Below are 16043 nucleotides of genomic sequence, written 5' to 3' on the forward strand. Positions count from 1 at the left end.
CTCATGGATGTGAAGGGTGAATAACTTGACACTCTCCCTGTGCTGCCATCTCCTCCCACCCCCTCCAGGTATCCTGCTCTGCTTCTCTGTTAGGCTCCTAGTGGGCTAAAAGGCAGGGTATGAAGAACAGGTCTGAAACACATCTAGTAGTGCTTACTACATCAGAGGAAGATGGGTTTTTGCAGCTTCCAGAAAGCTCTCCTCAACAGAATAGTAATAAAGTGTGAGGACTGCCCCCCCAACCTGACCCCACAACGTCAATGGGAAGGGAACAATCATTTTCCTGAGCATCAACGATGTTCTCAGCACTGTGGAAGGTGCTCTGCACACACAGAACCCTTTTGCATCTGCCCTGTAAAAAAGGTAGGCGAGTGGGTGGGTCACGTGGTTTGTTCAAGGCTGAAGAACCACATCTGAACTAGATTCGGTTTAAGTCCAGAGCTCATACTGTCTGTTGCATCCCACATGGGAACCTCATATTCAAATTCAACTAACATTGACTAAGTGCCAATGATATGGCACACATCAAGCTAAATGCCAGTACACAGACCTTCTTGTTTATCCACAAACTCTATCTAAACTATGGTATGTTATTCCTATTTGCATGGATGGATTGTAAAGCTTTGAGAGGTGAAGACTTTGATATTTTCTGACATCTTGATTTTGTGACATTCTTCTCCAGTTCCCTTGGATTTTTATGAGAACTTGGGTAATGATACTATCAGACACAAATTGGAAAATCCACGTATCGGCAAAACGTTCTCTCAAGAATGAAAAGAACATGCATTATTTTGGACAGACAATAAAGAAGTCTGCATATCTAAGATTCACCCTTTTATTACCACATTTTGGTCCTTCTCCCCCCCTTTTTTTGGCTACGTAAGTTGAAACCTTTCAAAAAAATTTTTTTAAACCTTTCTTACAATCTTAAAAAGTTGAACAAAAAAGTTATTTTACTGATGACTTTGGACCATTGATATGAACATGTATTATTAAGTGATGACACAGTAAAGAGACTATAGGATTTTCAGTGACATCTGTTTCTCAGGATATGAGTCTGGAGTAAAGCCTGCACTTGGAGTTTTCCTGTGTCCTCTCTTACTGTTAGGTTGTCAGTGTAATTTTATCAGTGCTTCTGCCTACAGCGGCTTCTCCTCTCTTTTTAAAATATTTTGCTGCTAGTTTGCTGTGCTCTTGTAAAGCAGATGTCCTAGGAGTTATGCACAAAATAAGAGTAAACTGGATTTGAGTGATGGACCAGGAGAGGGCCTGAGCATAATATGCTTTATTGTATAAATTTTATAATGTTAGTTTTGGCTGCTTGGAATTACTATTTTTAATTATTTCTAAGATCTTAGTTATATTCCAGATTTTCAAAATAGCTGAGCTCCAAACAGCTGAAATATTATGATTACATTAAATATACAAATACACATGCATTTTTAATTATTGTAATACTGTGCACCCACAGGATAACTCAAAAAATACAACCTATGTAAAAAAAGTCACTCACAAATAACTACTATTAATAACTACTATTGATTTCAGATATTTTTCTTTCAGACTTTGATTTTATGTATGTGTGTTTAATTAAAAAAATAAATAAATACCCTAAAGTTGTGTTTGTGGTATATACACATAATTCCATATCTGGCTTTTGGATGTTATTAATCCTCTTGCTCTTGGTGAACATAATTCTAAATGGTTGTTCCATTGAATAAAATATCATAATTTACTTAATTGTTCCCTTGTTTTTGTAGATTTAGGATGTTTCTAAACTTTTACTATTACAAAACATACTGCTGTGTGAGCATCTCTATATAAAAACAAAATGCATAGATTTTTAATAAAAATTTTTGATTTTCATTTAATAGAAAGTTTCAAGGAAGACTCTTCATTACTATTTAGTACAAGCTAAAGGAAAAAAAAAGAGCATTTTATCTCTAATATTGCCTAAAAAGAAAACAGAAGCAATTAAGAAGGCAAATAATAGAAAAAAAAAATGCTCAGAAGGTTTCAAGATTCTTTTTGTCTGATTACAGTCTGGCTTAATTAATGATTATTTCAACTGGACGAAGAGGTTGAAATGTATAGATTTACTCATTATATAGCCAATTTTTAAAGGCTATTGACAATTTATTTACCAAATGAAATCAGTACATTATTTAAGTTGTGACAAAAAATTACAGGGAGTTTCTATTCTTAAAAAACAACCAATGGAGTCCGGGGTCTTAAAAGCTCCCATGGCTACCATGGGCTCCTTTGAATGAGATTCAAATAAATGCTAATCTTTAACACTGAAACAAACAAACAAACAAAACCCAAGAGCAAAAACATGGTTGTTTTTGGAAGAGTGGATGTAGCAGGAAACGAGGTAATTTTTTATGATCCTCCACTCCTGTCAAGGGGTCCTGTGTGCTCTGAGGCACTAGCTTTGGGGGTGCAGAGTCTAAGATTCAAGCAACTGGACTGAGTCCACCAATTCACTGCATACATTCTCCTCATCAGCCATTTGCCTTGAGTGGATGTCTCTTCCAGCTTGGCTTAGGTCCAAACTGGAAACATGACATCTGGGGTTTAATGCTGCAATTAAAAGGAGTTTATTAAAAAACAACAACCCAAAGATACGGTAATTACAAATTTACTAGGCTATGGTTTAGTGAAACATGGCATAGATTGCTGAATAACTGAACCACATCAGGGACTGTTAAATTACTTAATAATAAACCTTTTGCTATAAGTAAAAAAGAATTTCCTAGGGTTACAAACAATAGCATGATAAGGGAGAAGTCAAGTGCCTTGCAGTTTAGAGGTCAAGGAGGACAGTCTGGTTTAAATTTGGCTTCTTTGGATCAAGTTTTCTCTGAGTTTTCTAAATTAAAGTGATTAATTTCTTTCTCATTCTGCGAGTCTTTATTTATTGCAGTCAGTTACCTTTTTTTAATCTCTTCAGCTCTGTCTGGAGATAGTAGTGGTGATGAGAAAGGATGTTCAAAGACCTGGATTTTACTTCTAGTTCTGCCATGATGATTCTGTCTACTTGGAGTTACAACTTAAGGTCAAGTTGACCATTTATTAGTTATATGACTGTGGACAGTTTTCTCTTTTGTAAAATAGATCACTGGGCTATGGTAAGGATTAAACAAAATCCTTGGCAGAATGCTGGCATAGAACCTGATGGCAGGAGTAACTGTAATGGTGGTTGCTGTCATTATGATTAGCTTCCATGGGGTTCAAATTCCTAAAGTATTATCCTCTTTTTACAGAAGCGGCAACAGAGGCTCAAAGACATTCATGTCTTGCACAGCAAACCAGGGTAGTAGGTGGCAGAGGAAAGAACAGAATCTAGATCTCTTCTCCTCTTATTGTTTTCTCCTATACAGCATACCATTTAAAGCAGGAACAGACAGAACTCTTCCCACACACCCCCATCTCCACTTCTGTATCTCAGGGAGCTAGCTACAAGAAGCAAATAAAGAATTGAGGCAAATGTAAAAGAGTTTTGGAGAAAAAGCACAAAATCAATCAACCAACATTTATTCCACCCAATGTGAAACACCATTCCAGTTTCCTTTCTTTCTTTCTTGGGGGCATAGGATGGGGAAGGCTTTCAATTAAGTAGAAATGCTTAAAATGCCTCTATTTACATAATCTACCAACTGCTTAGGGACTATAAGAACTTCCCAGAATCCTCTGAGGCACATTCCAATTGTCCCCAAATCCCTGATGCATCATTTTTCTGTACAAATTTAGCTTCAGGAAGAGAGAATTTTTGTAAGAGGGAGAACTTCTTTATTTCCCGAGCCTAAATGAGAAGAACTATATTCAGCACTTTTATACCTCTTATACAAATACCTTGCCAAGACGCCACCCTGGGAAATGATAGAACCTAGTTCACTCTACTCCACCCTCCTTGCCCCACCATTTCCCCCCTCCTCTCTGTCTTTCTGTTGGTTTTACTGCCTGAAGCTATAGCCTCCTTTAACAGAAAGGAGATTAGGAGAGAGAAGACAAGGTAAGAAAGCACTGGTCCAAACTGTGATCTCCATTTCCACATTTCCAATGTGTAATAATCCAGAGTTCCACACACAGCTCCATCTTTATGAAACATGAGACATTTGTGAAGCCCCTCACTGCTCTGAACCTATGTTTCCTCATCTGTAAAATGGGTATATCCACCTAATAGCTATTGAAGTAAGGATTAAGTGAGATATATAAGTAAAATTCTTAGTACAATGAGTAGGTATTTGATAAATTAATAATAATAAAACAGTAATTAACATTTATGAAGTGCTATGGGGTAAGCATTCTGTTAACCGCTTTGTACATGTCTCATTTAGTGCTCACAACATCTCTGTAAAGTATTAAGAACTTTATTTTACAGATGAAGAAAATGAGGCACAGAGGTTAGGAAACTTGGCCAAGGTCACAAAGCCACTCGGTAAAAAGCTGTGATTTAGCCAAGCCAGTTAAATAAACGTTAGGTCCCTTCTCTCTCTCAGTTCCTAGGACATTTACGTCTTCTGTTGCCACTAAAACACTTATATTTGTTCTCTACTTCTATTTGAGGGAGGGGTGAAAACCAAAAGAATAATTTTTAGGTCAAGCAGACTGGTATCTTTTCCTTCTCTTCTCTTCCTGCCTACGGCTACATTAAGTTTGTGTGTGTGCGTGCATGCTTTTTGCTTTGTTTTGTTTTACTTTCTAGGATTTATGATACTGTTAGCATTCTAAGCATCAATTATAAACAGAAATAAATTCTTACATGAAATGATGTAAATGTGGAAACTTAAGGGGAAATGAAATAAAGAAAAAGCGTAAAGATTTACCACATTAAGAGTTCTTGAAGCTGAGGTGAGTTTTTAACTATTTGAAAATAGTTTTTTTTCCCTCTATTCTCTTTTAGATTCACTTGTGCCTGTTTTATCTGTCTACAACCAGCTCTCACATTATGAAGTATTAGCAAAGAGTACAAATTCACAGTCTCAAATATGTCTTTCCCTTACTACGAAATGTTTCCTCTGAGGAACATTATTAGATCACAGCTGGTCAAAATACTAAATCTTGATGGTCTGGATCCTGACCAAAATCTACAGCTACAACTCGGTGGAATAAGAATACTTAAAAAGAAAAAGAAAAAAAAAAACTTTTAAACAACATTTGATCTTCTTCTTTCTCCCCCCATGTAGCAAGCTATGACCTCATGGAAGTGAGATCTCTACATGGAGGTGTTTAAGTTGGTTTATGGCCATTAGAAATGTTTGAAGCTCTAGGTACTACTCTGCGCCAATATCATGTCAACTGTGTTAAAAAGCAATAATAGTTTCTCACCTTCTTAAAGATTACTGCTTAAATAATGCAGAGCAATGACAGGGCTGCACAGAGTGCCAAAAGCAGGTTGCCAAGGCGAAGCTGAGGTAGAATTACGTCTTTTGGCAGCTAAGAAATTATGACATAAAGTTAGTTTTTTCAAAAAAACAACCTCCATAAATTAGGCTACTATCCTTTTTCAAAATTCAGCAAAGGCTGGGGATTTATCTTTCTCCTTTCCCTCTCTCAGATCAAGTAGAAGCACAGAGCCTCCTCTTGGAAAACCAAATTTAACAGCCAGATTTTATCTCCCAGGAGGTAGCTGGGGGTTAATAGTTTTAAGTATGCAGTCTCCTGGCCATAGGCAAGCAATCTAAAGGCCTCTCACCATTACCAGATAAGTGTAAGTGCTTAATCTTTGCCCTGGATATTAACAAAAACACGAAACAAAATAAAAATAGAATAGAAACAATCTTGGGCCAAAAGCACAGGCTGAAATCTGTGCCAATGGTCACCTTTCCCTGGGCTCTGCTTGGAAGGTTTCCTGCCAAAGTCTGACTAAATAAAAACAGAGAGTATAAAAAGGTATTAACTGAACAAGGGAGCCTTTAGATTTTATTTAAACTGAGTAGTGATGGAAAGATGAATTTGTGAAAGAGAAAGTTCCACAGGCAAAGGACAAAATAAGCAAGCTAAGGAAACCCAGTTCACAAGCATATGTGATGTGAGAGCCTTGACATCAGGCTTCCATGGCCCTAGGCAACAGGGTCCAGCCTGGAGAAGTGGGCCCTCGCATAGGCCAGTGAACAGAGGGTGAGCAGTGCCTATAGCCCAGAGCCCATGTGGAGGCCAGCTCAGCCTCAACGCAGAGCTTCCTGAGAGAGAATCTCCCTCCCTCCTGAGGGAGACAAAGAGAGGCCCTGAAAGGGATCAAGTCAACTACTTTACTCATCAGCTTTCACTTTAAGAAATACAAATTAATGTATCAAGATCACAGTCAGGCAACCCACATTATGAGGAGTGTAAAATGGTCTGTAGAAACAGACAGAGCCCATCTTGATGTCATTTGTGCAGAGAGAACATAAGTAAAACTCTACAAGAGAACATGTGAAAAACAGGAAAGAGATGTCAGGAATAATACCTGGGGACCCCTTGGAGTGTCTGGACAGCACCTGAGACCTGGGAATAAGAAACTGTTCATGTTGAAAACTAGAAAAAATAAACAAACAAAAACAACAACAATAAAAAATCCCTCTACCTTTGCCAGGGAAACCAGAAGAATAGCAATCTCACAGAGCCCAGCCCCAGAATGAGTTCAGTAGAGAAATTAAAACCCTGGTCAGAGAATGCATTGAGAATTTTAAAACTAGACTTGAAAGCTAAAGGAAGCATTAGACTCCTGAGATGACAGAATCTGTGAAATGAAGTCTTTGAAAGATACTGCTAAAGCTAAACTACCATCAAATTTCTAATAACTTTTGACATGAACCAAACACTGGGACTTTCGTTGTTTTTTAAAAGAAAAACAGATAGCTCTGCCACCCTTTTCAGAGATGCTGGAGGCCTTGGGAAGAAGTGTTTGGGTTATAGTTAGCTGCCATTTAATCATTGCTTAGTAAGAGACTGGGAATCTAGGGACAGTATCTTGGTAAACTTATCTTCTGTAGTCTCCTGTACTACTAAAGAAGTGTAGTATAAAACTGCATGCCTGTTAACAGAATTCACTAACAAATTAATTGATCTACTCTCTTATCCAAATACATATTAGGGATATAATAATAATTGGAAAAAAGCTATGGTTCCTGCTTTTATGGAGCTTACTGTCTAGTGGGAGTGGACAGATATGTACCACAGAATCAGAGATATGAATGTAAAATGACAACCTCTGATATATGCTATGCAGGAAGGAACATGGGCTAAAAGAGCTTGCAACAGAGAAATGACCCAGAAAAGGCCAAGATTCGAAGGGCTAGCAGAGTTCTTCACCAGGTAAAGAATGGGGTTGGGTGAAAGTATCTTCCAGGCAAAAGGAACTGCATATGCCAAGACCTATGTCAAGGAGAGCAATGTTGGAGGACCCAAAAGGTCAGTGAATGAAGAGTTGTATGGTAGAAGATGAAGCTGGAGAGGAAAACAAAGTCTAGACCAGGCAGAAAAGCCCATAGGCCATATTTAGAATTTTTGATTTTATCTAAATCAGCAAGGGTGGCTTATTTTAGGCAAGAGTTTGTGTGTGTGTGTGCGCGTGCGTGTGTGTGTGAGAAAGAGAGAGACGAGAGAGATAGAGAGAGAGAGAGAGAGAGAGAGACAAGAGACTGAGAGACAGAGATGGGGAGGAAGGTATTTTGGAAAGTACACTCTGGCTGCAGTTGAAAAAGAGACTGGAGCGGGCCTAGAGTAGATGCTGGGAGACTGCAGGCTGTGCAGCATAACAGGTAAGAGATGATAGAGACTTGGACCAGAATGGACATATACAGACACAAACAGACATACTAGTGAAAATTGGCAGGAGTTGCTAGGGTTGGATATAGGGATGAGAAGAAATAGGAGAAATCAAGGGTTATGCCTGGCTTTCTGGCTAATGTAAAAGAATAAATGGAGGTTCCATTTGCTGAAATCAGGGCACTGGAAGACCTCAAGGCTTGATGGTTGGGATGGAAGACAGGTAGAAAAAAACACGGGCTTGTATAATGCACTGTAAAGATGTACAGGAGGCAATTTGAACATAAGGTCTGATATCAGAACTTGTCTATACTAAGAATAAAGTGAGATAAAAGAGGGCCTAGGACTGAGCCTTTAGGAGCTCCAGTTTTTTATGATGAGGTACAGGAAGAGGAGCCTACAAATGAGATGAGAACGAACAGTTGGAGAGGAGTGAAGAAAGCCAGGAGAAGGCTGTAATAATAAGATTCCTTTTCTGGAACCACCAGATGCTAAATGATCCCTTGTGTAAAACACTTTATTCTTAACATAGTTATAAGAAAGATTGTCCTGTGTAATACTTAAAGCAGTGGTTCTTAAACTGTTCTGCCTAGGTTCAAATCTTAGCTCTTCCATCATAAGTTGTTTTAACCTTTTGGTTCCTCAGTTTCCTCATTTATAAGAGGATAATGGGTCCTAATTCACAGGGTTGTTGTGAGGATTAAATGAGTTAACTAAATAAATAATTCAAGATGTTTTGGAAGAGTGTCTGGTTCACAGTAACAGTCATTTGATATTAGCTATAATGATATTACTTATTATTATATATTGCTACCACCAATAGAAGAACTGTTGAATAGCATCATATAAAATGATTTCTAAGAACTCCAAAATTGAAACACAGGGAATTATATCTAAATTGTGTTAAACCCAAAGGTAATACCGAAGTAGCCAGTGATCATTTCTAATGCTGCCAACCACTGTCAGCTTTGATGGGCAAAGATCACATCTCTAAGTCTTCTTGAAACTAGTACAGTGCATTAGATCTACAAGGATGCTTATCTAACTGATATTTATTAGCACATGTTAATGAATGGATCCCTCCTGGAAAAAAATGACTTTTTAATACAAAATATCTAAATAGTTTTTCTTTTTCTTTTTTTTTTTTTTTGTCTTTTTCGTGACCGGCACTCAGCCAGTGAGCGCACCGGCCATTCCTATATAGGATCCGAACCTGCGGCGGGAGCGTCGCTGCACTCCCAGCGCTGCACTCTCCCGAGTGCGCCACGGGCTCGGCCCTCTAAATAGTTTTTCTAATTCCCTTCCCCCATTCATTTAAGTATGCCCATCTTCCAAAATCTAATTTAAGTCCTACCTCTTTCATGAAACCTTCTTTAACCATGTCAATCTAAATCGATCTATTTGAACTTTGAACAGGTACAGTATTTGTGACTGTACCATTCAAATGATGCTTAATATGATCACTTGCATTTCAACACATATTTCAGTGGACATTATTGAAATCCACATTCATTGTTTGAGTATGTGAGGCTCAAGGAGTAAAGAGATGCATAAAATATGGTTTCTATCATTAAGGAGTTCCCATTCTAGTAGGCAAGGCAGAGAATAAACCAATAACCAGAACATCATGGTGCTTTGTATACAACATACATTTTGTATATTATAATGGAGAAAAGAGTCAATAATCAGCTGACGTCTCATCAGAAGTGGCTATATTTGATTGGTGCCTTGAAGGATAAGTGGGAGTTAACCAGGCAGAGTGTGTGTGTGGGGGTGGGGGGTAGAGTGTGAATTAACTAGGCTGTGTGTGTGTGTGTGTGTGTGTGTGTGTGTGTGTGTGTTGGGGGGGTAGTAAAAAATAAAGGGAAGGGTATTTAAAGCAGAATAAAATATAACATGCAGTCTAACTGTGAATCTGACTCTTTTAAACAGTGTATGGGAGCAACCTAGTCTTCTACTTCTTGAAATCCACTCCTCCGCTTTCCAATCTAACTTAGTACAGAGCACATAGTTGATACTCAGTGAATATATTTGTTTTATGAGCAAATGGATTTATTTGTACCTAAAAGGAAAAATTTAGTGTTTTGCAACGTGTTAAGAAATGTTAAAAACAAAAACCAAAAAACACTACAGGGTTACTTACAATATGGAGAACAAAACTATCTAAACATATAGTTATAGTAAATCTAAATGCTGAAAAACCATTAGCCATTAAAAATGATGCTAAAAAGTTTTTAATGGCATTGGTAAAATGCTTAAGAGATAATATTTTACAAAAAGCAGTATATATAACTGTAAGGAATGTTTTGTCCACTAGTGAAATGTGACTAGTCTGATTTTCTGATTTGAGATGTGCCGTAAGTATAACATACACAGGAGATTTATAAAGCTTACTTTGAAAAAAAGGAACTTAAAATATTTTATTAATAATTTTTTAAATGTTGATTACATGTTGACAAGATGGATATAAAATTTGGATTTGATTTAGGTTAAATAAAATATATTATTAAAATAAACCTACCTGTTTCTTTTTACCTTTTTTAACACGGTTGCCAGAAAATTTACATTTATATAAGTGGTTCACACTATATTTCTACTGAACAGTGCTGCTATAGATGATACGATCTCAATTAGATAAGAAACACATAGAAAACCAAGCAACATAAAAGCGGTTTTTGGGGCCAAACCCGTGGCTCACTCGGGAGAGGCCACGGGTTTGGATCCTATATAGGGATGGCTGGTGCACTCACTGGCTGAGCGTGGTGCGGACGACACCAAGCCAAGGGTTATGATCCCCTTACCGGTCACAAATAACAACAACAACAAAAAATGGTTTTTGTCCCTGGATTGTGGGGCTATTATTTCCCCCTGTTCTGCATATTTTTACAATTTCCAAATTTTATTCATTGAGCACATCGTTTATAATCAAAAGGAGTAAATAGAAATAAACAAGACAAATAAAAACAAAGAGAAAAGAGATCTCAATTTGGTTCAAAGACTTGGTTAGTGGAGGTGGAGAAAAGCAGACTGGGGATGCCCAAATGCCTTTCTGTCACTGGTAGAGGGTTAGTGAACAATGCATGCTGGCCAGCTGTTCTCTATCCTGACTGGAGACAGAAAAAAGTGGAAATGGGTGATAACCACAGGATGAGGCCTGTAAGATAAATATAGGGAAGAATTTCCTGAAGCAAGGGTGTTTAAACTCCGGAATGAGTTATGGAAGAAGCTTGGTCCCCCAAGGTCTTTTAAAATACTACAGATACCCACATACTTTGTGTGTTCCTTTCTACAGGCAAGGAGATGACTTGTCAAGGTTCCTTCTAACATAACTATCTTAGAGTAAATAACTCCAATAAAACTTTCTTTTTCATTTATTTATTTTTATTTTATTTTTTATTTTTTAATTTTTATTGAGTCATAATTGATATACATATTTTTGGGGTTCAACATTGAGATATGTTGATCAAATCAATATTACTAGCATATATATCATTACAAATCGTACTTATTCTTTATGCCCCTTGTCTAGTCTCTCCCCACCCCCCTGTCCCTCTCCCCTCCCACTTCTCATTACCCTAGATTTCTTCTCTACTTCTGAAAGAATAATCGTTACTCTGTTGATTTGTTGCCTAGATGATCTGTCTAATGCTGAGAGGTATGTTCAGGTCCCTCAATATTATCATAGAGCACATGCTTCTTCTGTCAGTCTAGAATGGGCTTTGTGGAGAGAGACATCCTATTCTTTTCTTTGGTCTCTTCTGGTGACTCTCCTTGTATCAATGAACTCCAGTGGCTGGTGGACCATCTGCATGGTGGTTGTGGCGTCTAACTGCTTTTACAGCAGCCATGGTTATTGTGGTGGCTGTGGTGGGCCACCCACATGGAGGAGATATTTTTGGCATGCTCCTTGGCACTGGCAGTGTGCCAGGTTGTGGGAGGGGGGTCCGGTCCCTGGCTCTATACCTCAGGTCCCTGGGCGGGCCCTGAGGCACTGGCGGTGTGCCTGGTTGTAGGAGAGGGGTCCAGTCCCCAGCCCCATACCTTAAATCCCCAGGAAGGCCCTAGGGTGCTGGTGCTGTGCCTGGTTGTGTGTGGAGGGGTCCAGTTCCTGGCTCCATACCTCAGGTCCCCAGGTGGGCCCTGAGACACTGGTGGTATGCCTGGGCAGGAATTAATTTTTTGTCCTTTGCTCATTTCTAAAGTGGGGGAACTTCCTGTTGGGACCAGTACTTGAGCTCTGTGGTTGAGCTAAATTGCTGCTTTGCTGCTGATTCTCTAGGGAAGGCTTTTTGTGCAGCTCAGGTTTTAATTGTTGACTTTATAGGTACTTCCAGTTCTCGTGAGATCCAGCACACCTGGGTTGTGTAGAAACTCTGGTCTGGGCCTGAATCTTTTCATCAAACTGCACCCCAGAGATTCTATATTCCTGACCAGTCTCCTCTGAGTGGTCCTACACTGACTGGGGGGCAGATCAACTGTCCTTGCTGTCCCCAGTGTTCCCCCGGCAGGCCCGTTTCCTCCACCACCCATACTGCAAACACTTCCCATGGGATGGGCTGTGCAGAGGCCCCTTGCGATGACTCACAGGCCTCTGAGTGGCTCCTTTTTTTCAGTTGTTGTGGCTCCTCGCTCCAATATGGGTCCATGGGACCCCTATTAATGGTCTTGCTGGCCTGGGGGCCACCAAGGCCCTCTTCTCTCCTGCTGCCTCCAAGCAACTCCACTCAAAGGGAACAGATGCAGCTTTTGCCGGCTCCTGCTTTGTGCACTCAGCAGTTCCAGCCTTAGAGCAGCCGTGGCCCGAAATGGCTGTAGCAGTTTTTTCTTTCTTTCATCATGGCTTCTCTGGCCTTCTGTGCTCCATGGGTCTCTCTTCTTCTTCCCCTGAGCTCTAGCAGCCCCAGCTTGGCTGTTGTTGCTTTTTTTATAGTTGTAAATTGGTTGATTTGTGGGAGAGAGTGATGCTAAGGACCATCTATTCTGCCATCTTGACTAGAAGCCCTCTTTTTCATTTATTTTTGACTATGCTTCACTTTTCATATTAGGGATGCTGTCCTGAGAAAAGCACTCTCAAAGGCAAGCCTATCTGATACAGGTTCCTTAAGTAGTACTTTTGAGACTTCAAAGACAATGTTAGTTGATGGAAATTTAAAAACCAACGTAAGCTAGAAAACATGTTTTTTTAAGTCCCTTGGGGGTCACCTGCCAGAATGCAGTTCCAAATTCAGTACAAGCATGATGAAGGGGAAGAGTGTAAATTTGTTTTTAAGAAATTAGGCTTTTTAAAGATTTTAATATTGGCCACTGCTTCATTTTCAAAGGTAAACGGTTTGGCTTAAAAGGATAGCTATCACATCATCACTCTGATTTTTAAAAAGTAGACTGACTCATTTATTCTAGATTTTCATTATTCTCAGTTTTCTGAAAAAACATTTTTCTAAAATATGCTAAAGTTCTTATGTACTTTCTTCTACTTTTATTTAAACCTGTTGCACTTGATTCTATTTACAAAAAGAAATGGATGAGTAGATTAGAAAGGTCAGCAGAAGCACTATTTGGAGACTTTACCACTAAAGTGAGATGACCTTACATAAAGCTACAAGTTGCTTCAACCAATATAAAATATTCATGTTCGTCAAACACTGGAAGGAATCTGGAGAAAAATTACAGCATGTTGTTGAATAGCCAAGGATACTTCTCCTTACTGCTCTATCTTCACTAAATTCTCTGAGATTGATTGTCTCTTTAAAAATGGCTTGTCTGGCCCTAAAACATCAAAGTCAGTCGGTCTAAGGTTGACCTCCATCATGGTAGCAGACTATTCACTAAAGCTGGATCTCAAACTCTCAGTCCCAAATGATAGCAAGAATGAACAATGCATAGGAATATTTTTGCAAGTCATTTCCTTCAAAATATTTAATTTGTCTTATCTATTCATTTATATTATAAACTATACAACTGTCAGCTAAGCAAAGGCAGGGCAAATCTTACACTTTTGAACCTTCCTTCGTCTCTTGAATAGTGCTATATACTGTATACTTAATGAATTATCAAATGCATAAATAATACTTGATAATACTTTGTATAGTTCTTTCTAGTTTATAAACTACTTTGATGGACATTATCTCATTTGCTCCATACAACTATGCTTAGAAAATAGGACTATTAACTCCATTTAAAAAACTGATACTCAGAAATGATATATGAATATTAAGTGATAGAGCTGAAATCGGAACCCATATTTTGATTCCCAAATCTAGTGCTCCTTCCTCTGCATCACACTGCCTTGCATGAAGGTGCTAGACAGTTTAAGCTTTATAATCAGGAATAATTAAACTTAGAATAAACAATTCCATGAATAAAACAGAAAAAATGGCTTTGAAACCCTGCTTTTATTATGTCTTCTTCTGAAAAAAGAACACGCCATTCAAGTAAGACAAACACTATGGACAAACATGTTGTAGGCCACTCATCTGCTTCCTTCTTTGTTTTCTTTTTTTTTAACCAATATAGTCGAAACAAAATCGTTTTTATTTCTTTCAGTCTTAAAGTTCTTAAATTCTTCACAAACTTTTCTGTTCCTTGACTTTCAGTTTACTCTCAGAAATAAATGGGGTAGGGTAAGCAACAAAAAATGTTTCCACCAGAACTGCTGCCTAAATTTTGCAGTGTATCTTCCCAGTGCTCTGGATTTGACTTTAGTAGATTTTCCTGTGGAAGGTAATAGATGTTAGAATATAGGTGGCACAGAGACAGGAGGGCTGGGGAAGGGCAGAGAAGGAACATAATGACCACTAACTAATAAGGGGCATCATAGTATAGTAAAAAGAACGTGGAACTAAGAGTCAAATAATCTGGGTTTCTGGTCCCAGTTCCATCACTTATTGTCATGTGATCTTGGCAAGTCACCCCTGTTTCTGAGTCTCAGTTTTCTCATCTGTAAAATAGTGATCTTTATTCTGCTCTGCTTCCCTCACAGGGTTGTTGCAAGCTTAAATAAAAACATAGCAAGTTTTGCAATTAAGAAATTTTTATTATTCATAATTTCTAACTATGGGTGAGGGTTACCTAAGAAGGTAGGTACAGATACCAAAAAAGGCTTGTAGGCAGATTTGTAGGGTACTAATAATCTCCAAGATTTCAGAAAGGTTTTATTAAGGACTTACGAAAGTGCGAGGAAGATGGTGAATATTATGTACAATTAATGTACAAGAAAGCATGAGACATTATTTAAAAATGTGAACAAAAACCATATTCTATACCTATTTGAAAGATGACTGTAAAGAAAAAACAAAACACCTATAACAAAGAATGGATTTAATTTTTGAAACATACAGACAGTAACTATGATTCACCTATTCATTACATACACTGAGTACTACTAAGTGCCAGGCAGTATGCTGGGTACTTACATATTTAATCTTTATGGCAACACTATCAGGTAGGCACTATTATTCTCATTTTATTTTATTTTATTTTTTTGTTGGCTGGCTGGTCCAGAGATCTAACTCTGGACCTTGCTGTTATCAGCACCATGCTCCAGCCAACTTAACAGGGTAGCCCTATCTTCATTTTATAGATAAAGGGATTGAGGCAGAAGGCTTAAACTTGCTTGAGGACACAGAGACAGTAAGTGGTGGTGTTGGCATTTAAATTCATAGTCTATGCTCTTTCCACTTAACTGGGCCACTGTTTCTTAATGTACTCTGTTCCATATCCCCAATCCTCATATGTCCAAGTCCTCCTTGTACTCCAGATCCACTCAAATGCTACCTCCTTAGTGAAAGTTTTTCCACACCCCTCATGCCAGGAAGTAAACAGCTTCCTCTGAATTTTCGAAATAATATTATATACCCTTCTTATAGCACATTGTACTTTCTATTTTTCTATTATACATTGTTTGTTCCTATTTCATTGCCTTGATTAAACTATAAGCTCCTTGAATGAAAGTTCAAGGAACATATTCCATGAGTAGAACAGGTCAGATGTCTTATTCATTCACTTGCCTAATGCTTCACTAATGCCAGGTTGGAACCACAGAGATGAGCTAGACACAGTCCCTATCCCCAAGCTGCTCAAAAGCTTAGTGGGTAAGACTTGGTGGGAGAAGTGAACCTTAACTACTTGTAGGAATACATATTTATCTCTGTATGTGCCACTGTGCCTACTGAATGAGTGAATGAATGAGGTAGGATACGTGCTGGATCTTGAAGTGGGAGCAACATTTGGATAGGACAGAGAAAGGGGCAGGCTATTCTAGTTACTGGGAACTCATCTGAGTAAAGAACTGA

The 16043-nt window shown here is 38.4% G+C and overlaps 1 protein-coding gene across 2 annotated transcripts in view; it reads right to left on the reverse strand.

Moving 5' to 3' along the window:
- The window catches only part of UVRAG (UV radiation resistance associated), a 303565-nt gene that overhangs the window by 4481 nt on the left and 283041 nt on the right, over positions 1-16043 (reverse strand). Inside the window, exon 15 of one of the 2 annotated variants that reach the window (XM_063093327.1) lies at positions 14148-14463. The exons of the other annotated variant lie outside the window; for it this stretch is intronic. Coding sequence (XP_062949397.1) covers positions 14451-14463 — 13 coding nt within the window. The 3' untranslated portion in view covers positions 14148-14450. Of the gene's footprint in view, positions 1-14147; positions 14464-16043 lie in introns of those variants that run through there. 2 annotated transcript variants of the gene reach the window in all.

Source organism: Cynocephalus volans, chromosome 4 (genome assembly GCF_027409185.1).
Source record: "Cynocephalus volans isolate mCynVol1 chromosome 4, mCynVol1.pri, whole genome shotgun sequence".
In the NCBI taxonomy this organism is placed as follows: Eukaryota; Metazoa; Chordata; class Mammalia; order Dermoptera; family Cynocephalidae; genus Cynocephalus; species Cynocephalus volans.